The 18,166-nt window shown below is 39.8% G+C and overlaps 1 protein-coding gene across 4 annotated transcripts in view; it reads left to right on the forward strand.

The window, feature by feature from the left end:
- CEP112 (centrosomal protein 112) overlaps positions 1 to 18,166 on the forward strand; it is a 290,713-nt gene that overhangs the window by 73,637 nt on the left and 198,910 nt on the right. For all 4 annotated transcript variants that reach the window (XM_034789933.1, XM_034789932.1, XM_034789931.1 and 1 more), the window contains 5 exons: positions 2,461 to 2,615; positions 2,958 to 3,087; positions 4,662 to 4,754; positions 5,728 to 5,787; positions 12,403 to 12,482. In XM_034789933.1, coding sequence (XP_034645824.1) covers positions 2,461 to 2,615; positions 2,958 to 3,087; positions 4,662 to 4,754; positions 5,728 to 5,787; positions 12,403 to 12,482 — 518 coding nt within the window. The remainder of the gene's footprint in view (positions 1 to 2,460; positions 2,616 to 2,957; positions 3,088 to 4,661; positions 4,755 to 5,727; positions 5,788 to 12,402; positions 12,483 to 18,166) is intronic.

Below are 18,166 nucleotides of genomic sequence, written 5' to 3' on the forward strand. Positions count from 1 at the left end.
AACATTCACAATTAATTGGACAGAGTTCAATATAACCTTATGCTTAAAGGGCCAAATTCTGAGCTCAGATGTAGCTGCTTCTTTGACAACTGTTTTAGATCCTGATCTTGCATTAGACTCCCTATGGACAGCCTCCAGATGCAACATCCATGTAGTCCAGGAGGTCTAGTGACCCATACTGTACAGTGCACATTTCAGCTGCTGGATTATGGGGGGAATGCCCACAGTACACAGCCTATCAGCCACAGTAGAGGATTCAGGGATATTCTTAAATATGCTCTTCATTAAGGAGCATACTGACCAAAATACTGACTGGATGAAGGATGGCCCCTCTTATTAATACTACATGTACATAATAAAAATATCAACTGTTTTCATGCTATTTATAAAAGATATTACCCTGATTTGAAACTACGACTGTATCTTCTTCTAAAATTTACAACCATCAATGCAGATTTTCCATATTAATTGTAACACAGTTTCATTGCATGCTACAAGCTTTTTAGGGGATTGGCTTTGTTGTGCCCCAATTGACAGCTTAAGTTATCTTTGAAGGCACTGTTTTCATTGGCAATTAAGTTGATAATTTTTTTTCTTGCCAAATTTCCCCCAGCTGGCAAAGTGGGATATCTTCCTTATTTTATCATATGGTTCAATCTATTGGGTACAGGATGTCTGAAAGCTGCTGTTTGTCAAAAACAAGATAGTAATCTCCACTAGCTACATGACAAATCCTGTAACTTAAAAGTAAAATATACTTGAATTTCTTTGTTGTCTAAACAAACCAGACCCTGCAGCTGGCTTTGCATTGATGGAAAGAGTCTCTTTTAAAATGCAACACAAGTGTATGGTTAAGTTTGGTGTGTTTGAGAAAATATTTTAGACTGTTTTGCAAAGCTTGAATAATGCTATTCTGATTGCATGAGTGTGTCAGAAATGTCTCCAGGCACATTTAAATATACTACAAAACTTGAATGGAGTTGACAGATGTTTGTGTTTTTACTATCCTTTAACAGAGGGTGAAAATATTCTTCCACTTCCTCTCCCTTCCCCCACCTCCAAACCTTTGTTAATATAAAAATAACTTTGATTTGAACATCCTGAAAAAGCAGTTGTCTTATTTTCCCACCTCTGCCTTCTCAGGAATTCTATTCTCATTTCCTTATACACTGAGATTACTTTAGGAAAGAATGGAGAAGAGAAAAAGTATATATTCTTTGGAATTCTCAGATATTTTTATTTTAAATGCTGAATGTTGTGAAATTGTGTTTAACACAAAAATGTTCAGTGTACATTTATAATTTATTGAAAAGGGATTTGTTATAAGGAGATGTAAATATAGAGGGAAGCTGGCAGGGAATGCCTGTGTTCTAGGCCTGATCCTGATTACTATGTCCCCTTGAGCCAGGGTATCTCTCTCTGTGTGCTTCCAATTTCCCATTTTTAAAATGGGGATAATACCACCTACTTCATGGAGTGATGTTTGTATTTGTGAATGGTGTTTGTTAATATTTGTAAATTGATATGAAGACTTACTAAAAATGTGTCAAGCATTATTGAATATTGTAATACATATATCATAATCAGTCCTCTTAATAGCCCCCTAATTTATAGCATGCCACACTTATCAGTATATCTCAAAATATCTCATACACATATGTGAGCACGTTTACTCAGATGCACAAAGAAACAGTCTTTTATGTATGGAAAATGTCTTTTATCAGCTGCTGTATCAAGTTATTTTTGCAGTCTCTTGGATATGACACTAAAAGAGACTTACTGCAAATAATGAACAACTCCTGAATTCTTCAATTCTTTGGTACCTCAGTATATTTATTGGGAACAGGCATTGGCCATGATTTCATTTTAGTAACTGAATAAGTATTTTATTACAGTAAACATTTGGTGCCAATATAACGTACAAATTAAATGAATTGGATTCCATAACAACATTATAAAGGCTTTATCTGAGCAACTGACTTGTTTGTTCTTGAAAGGGACTACAAATAAAGAAAATATATATATGTTTCCTGGTATTAGTCTTGAAAGTTTCTTTTTTGGGCTCTGTCTTACATGCAGGCTGTCTATATTGTCATTGATCATAGTGTTGTTTGTTTCTGACAGGTATGAAGTAGTTCAAGATACATTACCCTCAATAACAATTTTTTCTTTAAACTGTTTGTTTTGCTTCATATTATAAAAACTTTATTCTACAGAAATCTAGTGCGAGTATTGTTCCAGTTTGGGCCTGGGGGCAGAGGTCACACTTTTTACTTTGTTTGAAACATGTATATTTTGAAAGCTTTGATACATTATAGAATTTACTGTCCTGACTGATGACAGCTTTGCTTTTATAACTCTTGTTTTTCTGGACCACCAGAGAACTGCAGTTGCTCTAGGCTGTTGAATAACAACAGGAGTGTGCACTAATTTATTCTTAACAATGACTTATTCTTTTAGAACCAGGTGGTCAAAGAACTGGAGGCCCGTGTCCAGCAGCTGACTGTAGAGGCTGAAAGTAGTAATTTACAGCGTCAGAAATTATCTCAAGAAAAGACTGATCTAGAGCAATGCTACCAAGCAGTATGCACTGAACTGCAGGAGGTGAAATCAAGGTAATTAATAAAATAGTCAGAGTTTAAACCAAAGCAATTCCAAAACTAAACATCACTCTCTGTCTTCAAGAAAATCAGTGGTCAATAATTCAGCCTTAGGAAATTGTCATGAAAATTTACCAACCCAGGTGCAAAAACCACTGTTCGACACTCACCAAGATGTTGATCACGAAAAAAACAAATATATTTTACATTGTACAATTTTATTTTACATTTTATCGAGTGAGAGGACTAAGTGGGTGTGTAGAATTTTGCAGAAGCTTCAAAAATTACATAAAGCAAATAAAGTGCCAAAATTTGAAGCCAATTTCCATTTTATTTTTCCTTTATTATTACTTGTAGGTGCAGCTCCCTTCAGAAAGAGAAGGATCGCGTAATACAAGATTATGAACAGAATATTCAGCAACAACAAAACAAATATGATATTGACATAAATTTTATGAAACAGGAACATGCTCTCTCAGCAGCTAAGGTATGTTTACAGACATACAACCTCCCAGGAATAATGGGCATAAAAATGCTTGCCTACCAATTACGCATATAAGGGGGACACACTTTCAAAATGGTCTGTAAGGCTTCAATCGTGCAAATATTAAGGCACGTGAATAACTTTACTCAAAGGAGCTACTCACTTGCTGTGATGGCTTGGGGGATCTGTCTGTAGAACTTACGAAATTTGATTGATATTGTGAAGTTGTGTTATGAAATTACTGTAATTTTTGAATGCCTCAGTATGTACGTGGATTCCACCCCTGCATGTGTGACCATGTTACATCCTCCTAGACCATATACAGTGGAAGGTGTTAGAACTCAGTGACCTCTATTCAGGTGAAAACACCTTGGAACATTGGGTTGGACTCAAGCCTAGGAAAACTAGTTTTATCCTACCCCTCTGCAGGGAGGTAGGAAAATAAGAGCAATGGAAAATAACCAAAATATAAAACAAAGAAAAGCCAGGTGTTGGAAAGGGGGGCATAAAGAGAGGAAGAGCATTGCTAAGAGGAGAGAAGGAAAGCTGGGGAAGAAGACCCCATGAACGAGAAGTAGTGAAATGTTGGGGGCCTGCATGAGGGAGCAGATCCTGTCTGCCTTCCTGAGCCCAGATGGCCCTCCAGGGACTCCCAAGGGAAGGATGAACTAACAAAGGGCATTGTGGTTAGGATATGTATTATTTTATATGTGATCTGTACTCTTTTGTGCATTTTATAATTACATAAAAGAGCAGTAATATGCAAGACTTCTGTGCAAGATGTCTCTCTGTGTTATATACTTCAGAACTGCCACATTCCTCCTGAGAGAGTTAAATGGTAAACCGTTTAGCTGAGCTCTTGTTTTGGATGTATGAATGTAAGGTTTTAGGTGCCGAAAAACTTGGGACATGCAAATTTTGACACCAAGCTTAGAGAGTTGGATGAGGCCTGTTTGAAAATTTGTTACCAAAAGAATTATGAAGAAAAATATTTTTCTTCAGGTACATATTAAAATATTGTCCTGTTTTTATTCATGAAACGTTTTGTTGCATACATCTTTGAATTGAACCTTTTAAATAATCAGCACAAAAATGTAAGAAATTAGTTTTTTTATAAGTAGCCTTTGTGATAGGTTATCTAGCCTACATCATGTTCAAATCAAATATATATTATAAAAACATAGCAAATTTCAAAAACTGTAGCTTATTCTAAACATGATTAACCCAGAGCAAACATGGCATCCACATTTTGATCTGAATTACTGGAATGCTAAGATCTTTGATAAGAAAATGCTAAATGACTGTCTCCATTTTATTTTCAAATTTCTTAAATCAGCTGCCTGTTTGTTTTGTTTTTTATTTTTGTTTTATAATTTTTGACTACAGTCCCATCTGCGCTTTTATGGACAAATAGAAATGAAGTACATATGACTAGTGTTGAAAAAGATTGTCTTTTCCAAATTTATAATTTTTTCTACTTTTTTGATGCAACTTTGAAAAGGAAAAGAGTAACTTATTTCTGTAGAGTAAATAGAGATTACAAGACAAACATTCACTCTTCTATTAAATCCCTACAGGCATCTGATGTGATTGAAGAATTAGAACAAAGTGTGTCTGAATTAAAACAACAGTTACAAGAATCAGAACATCAAAGGCAGCAACAGCTGAGGGTGAGCCCTGAATTTTTCACTCAGGAAAAATGAAGAGCCCTTTTTACTTGTTCCTAAGATTTGTATGAACAGAATGCCAAACTAAGATATATTTTGGAGCTCTTGGAAATCAGAGGAGCCGATCCCTCTACACGTAACAGAGTAGAACTTGTTCTTATTCTTTTGGCTAAGCCTTTTAAAGAAAAGGCTATCTGTCTTATTTTCCTATGTGTTGAACTGATATAAAAATGTATATCAATGGATTATAGAGAAGTACAAAGTTGAAAAAAATCCCTGTCTCTGTCTTTCATAGCAGTATCTAAGTTTGTAAAAGTCAGCATAAACTTGTTTCATGATTGTTACAGTGCATCCCTGTTGGAGCCCTTTTCCCCACATCTCATCATGTTCTATTCTTACTTGGAGAAGTGTAGCCATTTTGATGGCACAGGAGGACTATGTACTACTGTCTTTGGAATCCTTCAACATTTTTATTTGATAGGATGAATTGTTGTAAAGCAAGGAGAAAGCACTCTTTCTCCCCTCTTGCACTCATCAAGGTCTAACTTCATTGCCTCCCATCTTATTTTAGTCTGGGAAGCTAGGGACTAAGGGCTTGTCTACACAGATACTTACTGTTCAGCAAGCCAGTGTAAATCTTCAGCATATTAGCTTGCTGTGCTCTAAATGGCTGTGTGGACAAGGCCTGAGACCTGTAACTGAACCTGTGTCTTCTGACTGGTATTCTGGAGACACCCCAAACTAATCGAGTATTAGTAATAATGCTGTGTAATTTTTAGAACTAAAATAAAACATTAAAATTTTGTCAATTAATGTTTAATTATGAAATAAAGTTGGACATTTTGGTTGATGTGGACCATACTGTGTTCTAGTAAAATGTACAGGTTTTTTCTAGGTAAAGGCTGCTTTTGAATTATAGTAATCTGTTTAAAGAAGTAGCGATTCCTTATTAAAAAATCAATTCCTCAATTTGCAGGATCAAGAACACAAATTTCAACAGGAAAAACTTCATTTAGAGCGGATTCATGAAAAAAAGGTAGAGTTTGAAGGAAAAATGAAAATGTTACGTGCACTTTCAGATGTCATAGGCAGTAGCTAATTATTTAAATCCACAAATCCATAAAAAAGTGAATATTGGGTAGAAAGGGGGTATGTAACTGATGAAACCTAAAAGCTTGTCTAGTAGTAAATAGCTTTTAAACAAGGATTAAGCTGTTAAAATGTTTTCCAAAAGTATAATGTCTGTGGTTCGAAACATATTAATGCCTGCTATTTAATTCACTTAGGGTGAAATTCACCCCAGTGAAGAGGATGCAGACAGGGCCCTATTAGGTACTCCTTTTGTTCTTATTGTGATTTTTCACTCTCTGCTATTGCTTTAGTAGAAGAGAGAGGGAGTTTGAAATTGCTATTGATATTTTAGCATTTCCCCCAACAAATACTTACTGTACCTTTTACCTGTACCCATACATATGCTCTATCATCTTTCAGAGGTAGTGTTTTGAGAGCAGATTTTTTTTTTAAATTGTGCTTAGTGCATATTTAATCTTGCAGCACTTTGCCAATATGTACAAATTTTTATACTTAAACATCAAAAACATTGACATGAAACAGTCATTCATTGCAAGAGTTAATTATTCCACATGACTGTTTTTTTAATGACTTTGTCTTTAAAGTCAAAGCTGTGTTCAGCTGATGTAGTGATTAATAAGAGAATGTATGTATAAAAGTTTACATAATGGACTTGCATGACTTATTTTTTAAGCATTAGTGACAAACTCATGATGTGAATGAATTGAAATACAGCTACAAGTGAACTACTCTTCATTTACTTATAACAAAAGGAACAATGGATCTAAATGATGCATTGTTTGCTAGCTCAATGTTATAGAGGGCAAACAATTTATGAGTTTACCCTGTATAAGCTTTATAGAGGGTAAAATGGATTTATTTGGGGTTTGGACCCCATTGGGAGTTGGGCATCTGAGTGTTAAAGACAGGAACACTTTTGTTAGTTGCTTTCAGTTAAGTCTGCAGCTTTGGGGCATGTGGTTCAGACCCTGGGTCTGTGTTGGAGCAGACTGGTGTGTCTGGCTCAACAAGACAGGATGCTGGAGTCCTGAGCTGCCAGGGCAGGAAAGCAGGGGCAGAAGTAGTCTTGGCACATCAGTTGGCAGTTCCCAAAGGGGTTTCTGCGATCCAACCCGTCACAGTGAAAGCTTATGCTCAAATAAATTTGTTAGTCTCTAAGGTGCCACAAGTACTCCATGTTCTTTCAGATCACTATAGTGACACTAGGGCTTGTCTTCATAGCCCTACGGTTCAGTACAGAGGTGTGAATTGCCGTGTGCAGTAGCATGGTGTCTTGTAACTGCAATGGGCAGACCCTGTGGGTGTGTGTCTAAAACATACCTCATTTGTGTTAACGTAGTCCTAAAAGGTGCTACCCCTTTTAGGACTATATTAATGCAAAACAGATACTTTTTAATTCAGACCTAGTTCACATTAAGCTAGTCCTAATGCCCCTGTAGTCCAGACTGTGGGGCTATGTAGACGTGCCCAAAGTTCAAATCCTGTCTTGTATCACAAGTGGAAATGTTTCAGTGTTATCCTAGACTCCATTTGCACGTGCAAAAAAACCCCATAATTCAGTCTGGCAAAGTTAGCTAGTGAAGAAGGAGCCGAGAATTTAATAATAATGTTGAAGGTCAAAATCGAGGGTCGGTTGGCATAATTTGGACAGTATCTGGCTACAGAATGTTTATGCTGGAATTACAAGAGTCTTTGGCTGCACCTGATAACTCCTTCCAGTAGGGGAGAGTGAGAGACTGAGGGTGATAAACAAGATGTCATTGTGAGAGGAGTAGCCATGTTGGATCTATATTTTTTCTCTGTCTAATCTAATCTAGAGATTCCGTCCTGCCTGAGTATGCTCAAACCTCTTGTAGTTCCTAGTGCTAACTAGACTGGTCATGCACTATTAAAATTAATATTGCTCAATCCACTCATAGCTCCTATGTGTGACAGGACGGGAATATGCCATCCCTAAAAGGTGACTGAGCATATAGTTCAGGGCTACATTGGCAAAGCTGAACTTTTCCTGTAAGGGATGGGTCTGGGCACCAGAACTGAGAGCAGGGAGTCTGTCTCTCCTGTGCTCTTATCCCCCCTGTAAGGCAGTATGGAGGAGAAAGTTGTATGATTCAGATTCAGAGGGTACAAGACCTGGTTTTAGAGCATTCTGGGGGAGGCTGAGGGAATAGATTGGAACACTGAGTTGGGGGGTGGGGTTAAGACTGGCATTGGAGGCTGGCAGGGAGACAGATTGGGAGCTGGGGATGGAGACTGGGAATGGCAAGGCAAGGAGACTAGGTGTGGGAGCTAGGGAGGGAAAAGACTGGGGAACCAGAGGGCCAGTGATTTGGGAGAAACAGGTTGGATGAGGAGCTAAGTGGGAGACTGGGACTAGGAACCAATAGGGTGGGAGAAGAGAGAAGGAGCTGGGATGTGGTGGAGAACTGGGTATTAGCTGGATAAAGAGACTGGGTTAAGGAACCTGGAGGTGGGGGGGTGGGCGAAGATGACATAGAGATTGGATGAAAAGCCTGTGAAGGGAGATGGGGACAGGGACCGTGGGCAGGGGGAGAGCCAGAATGGACAATTGAGGAGGGAACTGGGACTGGCTGGACAAGAAGACTGGAAACAAGGAGTGGGGCGGGGAAGACTGGAGACAGGAACTGGGAGAGGAGGAGATGGGGACGGGGGCGTGCAGGGGTGGACTAAGACTTGCTGAGCAAATAGACTGGCAGTTGGATCAGAAGTGTGGACAATGGAGAGCTGGCTAGGTGAGGAGAATGGGACTGGGATGAGGAGCCAGTGGTGTAATATGGACTAGGACTGGTTAGAGGGGATGGGGCAGAAGGAATCAGGCTTAGGAGGAAATGCTTAGATGAGCCTGGAATGGAGCCCGAGTTCCCTGAGTCTCAGCATTCCACTGCTGTCAGCAAACATGTCTGGAAACCCACTGGCAAAGTGTCTCATCCCAGGCAGCCTCAATTCTAAGGAATGGAGCTGGAAGAGGCTGCACATGGCCTGGGCTCCAGGTAAAATCCCTAGAGCTAGGGGATGTGGACCAGTCAGCACCCCTCTCCCACAACTGGCCAATGGGTGCCAGAGACTCTAAGAGGGTGGGAGGAGCTTCAATGAGTGTGTGTTTCTCTCTTCCTGTGGGGCTGTCCTCTTCACCCCTGGCCCCATCAAGTTCCCCCGTCTGTTGTGGTGGGTGGGTGGCATTTCTAAAATGGCCTAACTTTAGAGTGCTTGACTTTGCAACGTTAATAATATTTTAATGAAGTTATTTGCATGTAATTAACGAGTCGTGTTTTTAAATGGCACACGTGATTTTCTTTAAAAATATGAATGATTACCAAAACAATTGTCATTGCTACAAGAACAATTCAAGTCTAAACTGATTCAGAACCAGGTCAAAATATATGTGCGCACACACACACACACGCACACACACACACGCACACACACACACACGCACACACACACACACACACACACACACACACTTGAATTGGAATTATTACTTCCTAGCCTGTTCATATATTTTACTGTCTCTTCAGTTCAGCTTTCTTTTGTCTTTCTATCTCTGTGATATCTCTTGAGAGCTTCAGGTCAAGAACAACTATTGTCATCTCATCCCTTAGGGAATATGCCCTTTGACTCCTGAAATAGATAAGATAAAGCTTATTTCAGGATGGATTATATAACTATGTGATAATAAACAAGATGTGAAAAACTTTTGTTTTGATAGAGATCAGTACAGGTGTCCACATGTTCAGAAGCATTGATGTAACTGTGTACTGTGAAAATCTTTGAGATGAGACGAAAAAAATACATGTGAACCATGTTATTTACATACGCCCATAAAATAGAGGACTGATTCGCCTATAAAATACTAAAAACAATAGCCTGTTTTTGAGTAAAGGAAGCATGCATTATGAGTTATAATCTGTTCGCTTAAATACATACCAGTATCTAATAACCTTTATTGATCTATGGTGACTATTCCCTGTTAAGATCGTTGAACATCAAACAAATAATAAGTAATAACCCTAAATGTCACTGTTTGATTAAGGATACTTATCTACTAAATCAGGAACCAGTTAGACTAAATGGTTTTACAAGTAAAGGAAACACCTGCCTTTTACAAATAATCTCCTTGTATTCCAAACAGGCAGCTAAGTGTAGTAACTGTGATACAATATTATCAAGAGCAGTTCTTGTAACAGCTGTTATACATATATAATATGCTAGGACAGTAAATACTGACTTCTGACCACCCTAATGGAAAATCCCTCTGTCTCTGAGAATGTTCCAAATCAACTAAATACTCTGACTTCCACACAGTTAGCTTCTGTACTGAAACTTTCTACCAGTGAGTCCTTTTAACTGTGTTTTTCATTTCTTGTTTTTCATCTGAGATATCAGTATGCTATGTTGGAGTGTGTCAGTTGCATCTTGTTATAGACATTCAAGGTCATTGATACCAATACAGATTCTTGCCTAGATATTTTCTAGAGAGATGATTTCTGATCATATTGTGCAAATACTTTTGCAATATGAAATCAGCTAAAATGTACTGGATTCCTGTGGTTCACATTGTAGAAGTTTATAGGGTGTGGGGGTTTATTGAATTTTCTTTTTTTTTTCCCTTGAGGCTTCTGTAGAACTACAGAGTGCTTTGTGGAGCCAGAGCTGTGACTTCCCATCATTTGTACATGTTCACAACACTTTTTAGCTGATGGCACATGTATTGCTTCTAAATGTTCTCAATGCCACTCTAGACTTCTGTACTTCATAAACCAAATTTTCTTTGTTTGCTCCATCTGTTCTTTTTCTCTCTGATGTAATTTCATCACACTCACTACTTTGAAATTAACAAATATTTAATGCCCACTTTATCCTAATATCAATTCTTCTATACTATCAATAAAATCATAATTTATGCAGGACCATGCAATCTCTTCAATTAGGTATGCGTAGAGTTGTGCACCTATTTCCTAAGTCTCTGAGAACATTCATATTAATCAAACATCATGCTGCAAATAATTGGGTGCTAGAAGACCACTCCCTAAATTTACCACTACTCTTTGTCACAAAGAAAATATAGATATGAGGGTAACATCTCTACACTATTACCTCACAATGCTCAAAAAAAAAAAAAAAATCCTTGACACCTAACCTGCCTTAGGCAAAAACCAGTGTGAACAGATAGATGTGCTTTGTACCATGCCTGGAAGGTACTCTGAACTCTGAAACTCACTTCCCCCTGTTGGTCCAACAGAATCAGAGTAAAGAACCCTCCACAGATTAAAACTTGCTACTAACCACCTGATACTAAAAGGTAGGGCATATTAGAAACAGCCTAGGAGCTCTGAAATGGTTTACAGGGAGAGAGGTGATCTCAGATAGCTAGGATCTATACCATGTAAGGCCTTACAAGAACAAAATTGTCAGCTTGAATTGCACCCAGAAGTCAGTAGTCTTTTTTTTTTAATCATTATTATTTATTACTTCTATTATACTAGCATCCAAAATGTGTTAGGTGCTGTGCAAACATTTAAAGCAGTCCTTGCCTCAAAGAGTTTATAATTTAAATAGATTTTAAAAAAGAGAAAAAAGATGAAATTAGGAGAAATGGAGCCTTTAAGATAGAGTAAGCATGTGTGTCTGTACACATCTTCTGGAATCTGTACATGTGAGGGGGCAAGGGTGTTTGTTTTTTGTGTGTATGTACATATATATGTATAGTTATGTATGTATATTGGCTGACTGAGGAGTTATATTTATGTTAAAGATTCTGTAAACTATTATGGGTGTGCATTTGTTTGGGTGTTAAGGTTAGATGCACAGTTCACATACACTGCAAAATTACAGTACCCAAGAATTTCAAAATGAGAACAGATTAATAAACCTTGACTTATCTTGTGCTTGTTGAAGCATGTAGCTAAGAGTATATGCAGTCTTTCTCACATGCTTGTTGAATCACTCTCACTTTTTATTTCAATGAGGGTGAAGAATTCTAGAGTAGTGCAGTTCTCTTCTTCCTCTGCATCTTTTCTTTCCACGGGGGCAACTGCTCTTGGATGCCATAGTATCTGAATGTATATTATACTGTGGCTAGTATGCTTAAGTAGCTTTAACCCATTTAATTTTATTTTTTAAAAATGCTTTGTGTAAGATATGGTTCAGACAAATCTGTATCTCTTATCTACCCTTTATTTCATGATCTCTCAGTATCCTCATACTGGCCATTAATACTAAAGAAAAAACTAGTTATTTTTAATACAGTTATTGTATTTTTAACACTAGAAGTTTAACATTTCTTTGGACAGGAAGAAAAATCACACTAGTAGAGAAGGTTTTATTCTGATAGTCTCAGCCTGCTGCTAATTTTGTCCCTAAACTTTGTTTGAACTGTGGAAACATCACATTACATATGTTGATTATATTTCAACAACTTCTTATCTAAACCTATGTGAAACTAATTTATTATGTTCAAAACTGATATAATGCTTAATCATTCTGTTGGTCACATGCTGTAGTAGCTAAAATGTAAAATTTTTCTTTGAAATGGTAGATTCATGGCTTCCAAAATGACCTTGATAAAGAGAGAGGGGATGCTCAAAAGAAAATTCGCAAACTGGAAGAGGCTTTGAAGTAAGTGAAACATGTGATAAAGAATAATTTCTTTCTTTAAATGTCTCTATGTTTTTATTCAAATTCAGTAAGTAGACCATATGCTTTGTGTTTTATAACAACACTCCTATAGTTTAGTTTGGGTCAACTTTCCATTATAAAACCTTATTTTTAGGGTTTTATTAGTCAGCTGTAAAAATTTAAAAAAAAATCCGTTCATCTGGTTTTAAGTGATAGGAATGTAACAAAATAGAAGTTAGTGGTTTCAGATGCTCTTTTCCCCTTAAGTAACTCAAACCAGCTTCAGTTTAGAACTGACATGTTTGCAGACCATTATTCCTTACTGAAGATTAGTTGTTGTGGACATTCATTAGGGGAATCAAGTTACAATTGAAATATTCATGTATTGTTGTTATTTATTTGTATTGTGGTAGTTCCTAAAGTTGTGCCCCTCGGTACTGTACAAACAGGATTCAGTGGTTAAGATGCTAGCTTGAGACTCAGGAGACCTGGATTCAGTCCCCTGTATCATTACAGATTTCCTTTGTGACCTTGAGCAAGTCACCCTAGTCTCTGTGCCTCAGTTCCCCATCTGTAAAGTGGGGATAATAGTACCCTGGGGAATTTCCTTACCCTCCAGACCTGTTGTGAGGATAAATATATTAATAATTGGGACGTGCTCAGATATTGCAGTGATGAGCATTATATAAGTATATAAGATTGAAATATATAAAGGAGACAGTTCCTGTCCCAAAAAGAGAGTACAATCTAAGTATAAGATGAAACACAACAGGCGGATACAACAAATAGACTGGGGGAGTTTGAGGAACAATACCAATCTGCATGGCCTTGCATCTGAAGAAGTGAGGTTCTTACCCACGAAAGCTTATGCTCCCAATACTTCTGTTAGTCTCAAAGGTGCCACAGGACCCTCTGTTGCAATCTGCATGATAGCAGCCGTCATGCCACATCATCTTCCGTTCCGTTGTTGAGTTTGTAGTAGGCATTATGATAGAGGAGAGTTGGAAGGAGGGATTCGAAGAAGGAAAATATGGTACCTTTGTACATTTCTGTACAGAGTTCCTCCCATTCAAAAGGGGAATCATGGGAGAAAGTGTGAAGGTCCTTGTTGGAAAATTTTACAAATTGGCGGGCCAGGCAGGCATCAATTGCACAGCGGATGCAGGTATTGACGTCTTGATACTGTATAAGATATTACAGGTAGGGCAGGGATATGCCATGAAATCCTTAAAATGAAGACTGATAATATGTGTTAGCTATGGTGGAGATTGGAGAGCCAGTGGAGGGTTATCAAAGCACTGGCCCAGGAAAATAATCTGCGTAGCAGCATTTTGGAAGGAAATATGTGGTCAAGATGGAATTTGTTGCGGCCAGAGAGGAGGTGGTTGAAGTAGTCAAGATGATGAGGTTAACTTATCCATTTTATTTCACTAAAAAGTGACTACTGGAAATACACACTAACATTTTCAGGGAAGAATCATAAAAATTTGTATCACTTCGATTTAAAAAGGCTGATTTGGATCTAAGATGCTGTATTTGAGCTCATTTTGTGTCATATTGCATCTAGTAAGTGATTTCCCAGGATTTGTGCCTTGTATCTGGAGGCAGAATCTGGGTTTAAAACATACATTTCAATTGTTTTGACATAATACATCTCATATGACAGCTTTTCACAGTCTAAGTAGCCCATTGTGTCAATGATTAATGAACAAAGTAGACTGCCTAGTCTAGTGTGGTGTAAACCTTTGTAGTGTCTGATCTAAAGTGTAAAGTCTAAGCACAGGGGGCCAAAATTAAAGACAGAGGCCTGGATTCTAGTCTTAGATGTGTAGTTTGAAATGTTATGTGTCCTGAAAATTCACTGTCATGCTAATTCAGTAGTGAATTTTTCAAGCTATGTGAAGACACGTGCTGACATCTGAGTTTAGAATTTAATGTGGGAGTCCATTTTTCAAAATTGAGCAGTTTAATGGGCTGTTTAAATCTGATAACTGGATTCTCAAATCAACACTTAAGAACATAAATAGCCCTTTTATTACACCTAAGTGGTAATTTGAACACTCTAACATATTGAGATATCCAGTTTTGAAAGCTTTGACATGTAATGTTAATTTAGGGCCAGTCATTCTTAATAGTGTTGAGTAGTACCTTAATCTGTAAATAATCCCATTGATTTAAAAGATAAAGAGAACTGGATAAATTTGAAATCTTTCATAGATGTGTTTTCCACAAGGAGCATTGCAAAGCATCCTCAGTTTTGCTTCAGATTGAGAGGACAGAGACTGTATCTGATGCATTCTATTGGACTGAAGCAAAGATCTCCTTCATACTTCTCCACTAATTCCATTATTTTTATTGGTGATCAGAAAAATCAGATTAGACCAGTATTCTTCTGAGTACTCTAGATTTGACAGGTCAGTGACGGTACTGAGATCTTCTGGAACTGTGATGAGAGAGCCCCCATATCTTATAAATATAATTTATATTGACACCCAAAGATCCCCAGTTAGGACTGGAGATCCATTGTTTTGGACTTTGTACAAAACGTAGATAAGAGATAATCCCTGCTCCAGAGAGTTTACAATCTAAATCATCATCTAACAGTGTCACCTCAGCTTCTTATGCACAGTTCTTCTTCGAGTGACTATACATGTGAATTCCAATCTTGGTGTTGGTGAGCCCAGCACAGGGTCATTGAAAACTTTTTCCCCTCAGAGGTATCCATTGGGTGGCTCAAGCTCCCATTGCTGCCGTGCATCACTGCATGAAGGTGGAAAGGGCAGAGCCTCCCCTAAGCCCCCTCAGTTCCTTCTTACTGCCTGTGACGGTCGTTGGAACTCTGTTCAGTACCAAAACAGTTCTGTCTCGGTCCCAGCATTTGTAAATATAGTATGTGTTTATATAATTAGTTTAGTCTTCAATATACTTAGGATAGTAAGCTTTAGTTGTGTTTAAAAGAAAAAAAATATTTTTGGACTTGTTTTCCTGTTTGCAAGCTAGACATGGAGCAAGATTTTGGCGGGCTGTCCTTCAATCCCTGTTCAGAAAGGCTCTGATCCCGTCATCTGTTTTCATGACTTGTGAGTCACCAGGAGTGGAATGCACATGTGCAATCACTCAAAGAAGAAAAAATAATTACCGACCTGTTCCATAACTGTTATTCTTCGAGATGTGTTGCACGTGTCTGCTCCACGATCTGCCCTCCTACCCCTCGGCATTGGAGTTTTCTGTCTAAAAGGACCTGGTGGTGGTTGGAGGTGACTCCACCCTATATACCTGCATGCAGTGTGAGCTGCCCCAATGGGTACCGCGGAGGGAGTAAAATTCTGACAGCTGTTCTAGAGGCACACACACACACCTACAGTGTAATGGACATGTAGAAAACATCTCGAAGAGTAGGTTACAGAACAGTTCAGTTACTTTTTTTCCCTAGCAATGGAAAAGAACTTATTTCTATGGGCAACAGATAATCTGTCTCCAGGTGTGCCCCAATTTTATCTATTCTGGACTATTTATTATATCTGAAGTCTGAGCTTTTCCTTGTCACCATTCAAAGTGATCTATTGACATCTCAACATACTGTTTTCAGTTGGCAATTGAAAATTCTTCAGCCATTCCACTATTGTAAGATTCCTCAAAGGACTAGTTAAGATATCTCCACTAGTGAGAAAAGCTATCGTGAACTGGGATCTTGGTCCTGACAAAGTTAATGGATGTTCCTTTTGAATAACTGGGAGAATGCTTTTTAATGTAACCTGTTGCGAAAGACATTTACAATTAAAAATTTTAGGTCATGTCAGACTTGATCATCCACATAAAGAGATAACCGCTCACCATGGCCCACACGTGCCTACGACTGATGGGCCACATGGCCGCGTGCACCTACATGGTAAGCCATGGCTGGCTTCATCTGAGGCCCCTGCAAGCGTGGCTGGCCTCGGTTTACGTTCCCAGCAGCCACCCCCTGGACCAAGTGGTTGCGGTGCCAAGCCACATTCTCTCGTCTCTGGACTGGTGGCGGGATCCCAAGTCAGTGCTGCAGGGAGTCCCCTTCGCGACTCCGGCGTCCTCGCTCACCTTGGTCTCAGACGTGTCTGATCTGGGCTGGGGAGCCCATCTGAGCAAGTTTGACACCCAGGACCGTTGGCTGCAACACAACCTAACCCTTCAAATCAATGTCCGGGATCTCAGAGCAGTTCGCCTGCCGCGCCTCGCTTTCTTGCCTCACCTGGAAGGCAAGGTGGTGCAGGTCCTGATGGACAATACTGCCGCAATGTGCTACATCAATAGGCAGGGCGGCGCCACGTCTTTGGCCCTTTGTCGGCAAGTGCTCAGCCTCTGGGACTTTTGGGTGCGGCACGCCATTCATTTGGGGGCCACCCACCTGCCCGGAACCAAGAACGTCCTGGCGGATCGCTCAGCAGATCCTTCTCATCTTGCCACAAATGCTCACTCCATCCAGAGGTGGTCAGCCTAATTTTCCGCTGGTGAGGAACTCCCCAGGAAGTGCCACGTGTTCTGTTCTCTGCTGGGCAGGGACAAGGGTTCTGTGTCAGACGCCTTCCTGATTCCATGGTCGGGAGTGCTGATGTACACCTTCCCACCGGTGCTGTTAACCCACAGAATCCTGCTCAAGGTGAAGCAGGACAGAGCGACGGTCATCCTTGTAGCCCCGGCATGGCCTCATAAGCACTGGTTCAGCATGCTCCTGAGTCTTTCGGTAGCCATCCAGTTGCAGCTGCCTCTTCAGCTGGATCTGCTGTCCCACAATCATGGGAATCTGCTGCATCCGAACCTGGCGGCGGTGCACTTGACGGTCTGGTTTCTGCATGGTTGAGCGTGGAAGAACGGCAGTGTTCTGGCGGTGTCAAGCAGGTCCTGCTGGGCAGCAGGAAACCCTCCACTAGGGCTACTTATGTGGCTAAGTGGAAGCGGTTCATGTGTTGGGCCTTGGCGGAAGGCCCCCTTGCAAGAGATCTTGGACTATTTACTGCACCTTAAGCTCCAGGGTCTGTCGCTGTCCTCAGTCAGGGTGCACCTGGTGGCCATTTTGGCTTTCCAGCCTTCATCTCACGGCAGGTCGGTCTTCGCCCATCCCATGACGGCGCGGTTCCTGAAAGGTCTGGAGCACCTTTACCCTTATGTCTGGGTCTGAACCTTATGTCTGAACCTTGTGCTGTCCAGGCTCATGAGGCCTTTGTTTGAGCTCCTGGCTTCCTGCTCCCTTCTTCTTCTCTCTTGGAAGGCCTTCTTTTTGGTTGCTATAATTTTGGCCCATAAGGTATCCGAGATCAGGGCACTCTCAGCTGCGTCCGCCCAAGGTCATCTCCCAGTTCCATATCGGTCAGGACATATACCTACCTGTCCTCTGCCCGAAGCTTCATAATGTGGATGAGGAACGCAGACTGCATACTCTGGATGTCTGGCGGACACTGTCCTTCTACATAGAGAGGATGAAGCCGTTCCGTAAGTCTACACAATTGTTTGTTGCTGTCATGGACCGGATGAAGGGTTGCCCAGTGTCTACCCAGAGAAGCTCGTTCTGGATCATGGCTTGCATCCGCTATTGGTATGAGCTGGCAAAAAGGTGTCCCCGCCAGTGATCATGATGGCTCACTCGACTAGTGCGCAGGCATCATTGGTGGCCTTCCTCACTCAGGTGCCCATCCAGGAAATCTGCTGCG

The sequence above is a fragment of the Trachemys scripta genome, chromosome 14 (assembly GCF_013100865.1).
Source record: "Trachemys scripta elegans isolate TJP31775 chromosome 14, CAS_Tse_1.0, whole genome shotgun sequence".
NCBI classification, from domain to species: domain Eukaryota; kingdom Metazoa; phylum Chordata; order Testudines; family Emydidae; genus Trachemys; species Trachemys scripta.